The following is a 3,089-nucleotide window of genomic DNA, read 5'->3' on the forward strand; positions in this document are numbered from 1 at the left end:
CGGATCTACACTGCCTCAAAATTACATAGTGGCCTCTTATGATAAACATGTTGTTCTTGCTGAGGAGAGTTCAATTTCGGAGGATAGCATGTGTGTGTTTGCCCCTGCCGCGTCACCGCAAGGATGGTAGAGGTGGGCTGAGCCTAAAAATAATTGGACATAAACTAGGGAAAAAACAAACAATAAAAATTGACCACTGAATGTTAAAGAAACTTTAAACCTGTATCCAACTGGTTGTCTTAGTTTCTGAAGCAAAAAGCTGTTAGTCTTGGTAGTAATATTAAAGTAATTGTCATTCCCAGTCAAGAAATTAATGACGCCTTGCAGTAAAGGCTCCATCTGCTATAATCGGGTTAAACAGCCAAGTTAATGTTTTGAATGAATCAAATTGTTAATATCCTCTATTGCTTCATTAGGGATATAAGGGGTTTGGGGGTCTTTATCCCAAAGTATGATTTACAGAGTATCAAACTGTTCTAGTTACAAAACTAGACAACCCCTTGCACACACCCTACAAGTCCTGAAATTAACGTTCTCTTTGTTACCTGTTTTGTATCATTAGCATTGTTTTTATTTTTTACCTGTGGTGGACTGGAGCAGGCAGTTTTCTACAATTGCTGTGAACCTGTCAAGCCCATAAGTGTTTGTCCCCTACGTTACATATTTAGTGTAGCCATTTTGGTGATTTCTTGTAACGATTTGGTGTAAACAACACAGATTACCTGAAGGCAGTACTGTGGCTGCTCCTCTGACCCTTTCCCTCCCTGGCTGTAGGTTGAACCTGGCTCTTCCTGCGCTGTGTTTGGTCTGGGAGCGGTGGGTCTTGCCACTGTGATGGGCTGTAAGGCAGCGGGAGCCTCTCGGATCATTGTGGTTGATATCAATAAAGACAAGTTCATTAAAGCAGAAGTGTTTGGAGCAACTGAGTTTGTCAACCCTAATGATTACAGCAAGCCCATCCAGGAAGTACTCATTGAGTTGACTAAAGGAGGTGTGGACAATTCCTTTGAGTGTGTGGGCAGTGCTACTGTGATGGTGAGTTCAGCCTGGTCAATAGAAAGGCAAAGGTCCTTTTGGCCTACATTTTTTGCATATAATGGAGAACCTCTTATCAAGTAGTGATACTAAAATCCTAGAAGAGTCATTAATGATCAAATCTATTTCCAGAGAGCTGCCCTTGAGGCGTGTCACAGAGGCTGGGGAACCAGTGTTGTTGTTGGCTATACAAACGTGGCAGACATGTCTACACGACCGTTTCAACTAATATATGGACGAACATGGAAGGGAACATATTTTGGAGGTAAGGGTTAGAGCCAATTGAATGAGCTGCTTCTAGTTGTTGCTGTTCTCGAGCCTTGTTTTACTGGTTCTTGCAGGATGGAAGAGTGTAGAGAGTGTACCTAAGCTGGTGAATGATTACATGGCAAAGAAAATGAAGCTGGATGAGTTCATTACCCACACTCTGCCCTTGGACCGCGTTAATGAGGCATTTGACCTGATGACCTCTGGGAAAAGGTATTATGTGCACACTTGGCAAGCTAGGTACAATATAAGCATTCTAGCTGAATTGCTGCACTATTGTCCTTGTGGACAATTGGAGCAGAGACATCCATTTATTAAGCAGCAGCGCAATTCTATGTAAATCTACCCTCAACCATGCAGTTCTATTTATAGCAATGTCGTTATAACCCCACTTGGCCATCACAAGCAGTTACTAATACTGGCCGCATGTAAATTCGGTAACATGACACTGCTAGATTACAAGTATTCTATATTTAATAGCCAAAAGTGTACAGCAATGGTCTGGGGTCTCGAGCCACCCTGTTTTGTTCCACCTTAACCAAAGGAACCTCCTTCTAGTCAGTCGGTTATTTAATGATCCAAACAACACCTGACCTTCAGGACCAGATTTGTACACTCTTGGTATGTAGTGTGTTTGCATACATTTTTGCATGCTTAGTCTTTTTTTTTTTTTTTATTTCCAGCATTCGAACAGTCCTGGAAATGTAGGGAAGAGAAAGCTTCATGCTCCTATCTGAAATTGGCATTTTATTTTCCCTGATCACTACATATAGTTTGATCAATTGAAATAAATTCTCAGAAGGATGTATTGGGCAACAGTAGCAAAGTCCCTACTCCAGTCTTGAATTGCCTCTCTTGAATGGAGAAACCCTATTGGAGCCCAACAGCAATGTTTTGGTCTCCCAAGCACTCTTGTGGTGGTGGTTCTGTTTTGAAACGCTGCCATTGATTTGTCTCCTTTCACAGTATTAAATAAAGTACTGAAGTAAATGCTTTGGAAGTGTGGCTCATTCTTATACATGCAAGCATGTGTGTTTCAAGTGACTTCGGTCACTAACTAGGCAGACATTTTATCACACGTGCTTCGCAATCAAAAGTCAACTGCGTTGTGGTCTGACCTTAGGAGCTCATATCTTGACTTTGAGAAATAGGAATTGTTACCTATGCTATATTAATATTACCCTGCATTTGTCTGACCTTATACTTGTAACCCTTCTCTATCAAGGACCATGCATAGTGTCTCTGTTTGTATCAGGCACTGTTAGGATTATTTAAAGAGTAGGTCACTTCAAATATAAATGTAACTGATTCTCTACAAATCATTCACTTTTATGATGTTTGCCATGTGTGGCTCTTCCACTTGCTTCAATACTGAGTTAACCTTGGTGATTTCTTGCTAGAAATTTGTCTCCATTTTAACGTGAATTAAGATCCCGAAGTCTGAGAGGTTTCTAATGAGCAAAATAAAACCATTACCCCTAACAAAGACTGCTTTTTTTTTTTTTTTTTTTTTTTTTTTTTTTTTTTAACTGAGTCTGTGTGATGGGACAAACCCCAATTTTAAAAGGCACTGCTGTCCCTCCGATTGTACTGCATCTTTAACTACAGATTGCTGCTCCTGCTGAGAATCATTTTGATTGACCAAAATGATTAACTTGGGACCAGAAAGGGGATGGTGTTTTATTACAAGCCTATTTGAAGATTACAAACCAGGGACCCGTGTGTGTATATATTACACAGTTCCTCTAGAAAGTCTACATCCCATTTCAAGTTTTTCATCTTTTGTT

General features: G+C 40.3%; 1 protein-coding gene across 1 annotated transcript; it reads left to right on the forward strand.

The window, feature by feature from the left end:
• The first annotated feature begins 123 nt into the window (after positions 1–123).
• Positions 124–1,642, forward strand: LOC121324182 (alcohol dehydrogenase class-3-like). The gene is made up of 4 exons (XM_041265792.1): positions 124–132; positions 775–1,035; positions 1,168–1,300; positions 1,377–1,642. Exons 1-4 carry the CDS (start codon positions 124–126, stop codon positions 1,640–1,642), a joined length of 669 nt encoding a protein of 222 aa, XP_041121726.1.
• The last annotated feature ends 1,447 nt before the right edge of the window (positions 1,643–3,089 follow it).

Source organism: Polyodon spathula, chromosome 1, assembly GCF_017654505.1.
Source record: "Polyodon spathula isolate WHYD16114869_AA chromosome 1, ASM1765450v1, whole genome shotgun sequence".
Classification (NCBI taxonomy): Eukaryota; Metazoa; Chordata; class Actinopteri; order Acipenseriformes; family Polyodontidae; genus Polyodon; species Polyodon spathula.

Coding starts and splice junctions, on each gene's coding strand:
- LOC121324182 (XM_041265792.1), top strand. Junction 1,036..1,167: donor TGGGCAGTGCTACTGTGATG/GTGAGTTCAGCC, acceptor ATCTATTTCCAG/AGAGCTGCCCTTGAGGCGTG. Junction 1,301..1,376: donor GAAGGGAACATATTTTGGAG/GTAAGGGTTAGA, acceptor TGGTTCTTGCAG/GATGGAAGAGTGTAGAGAGT.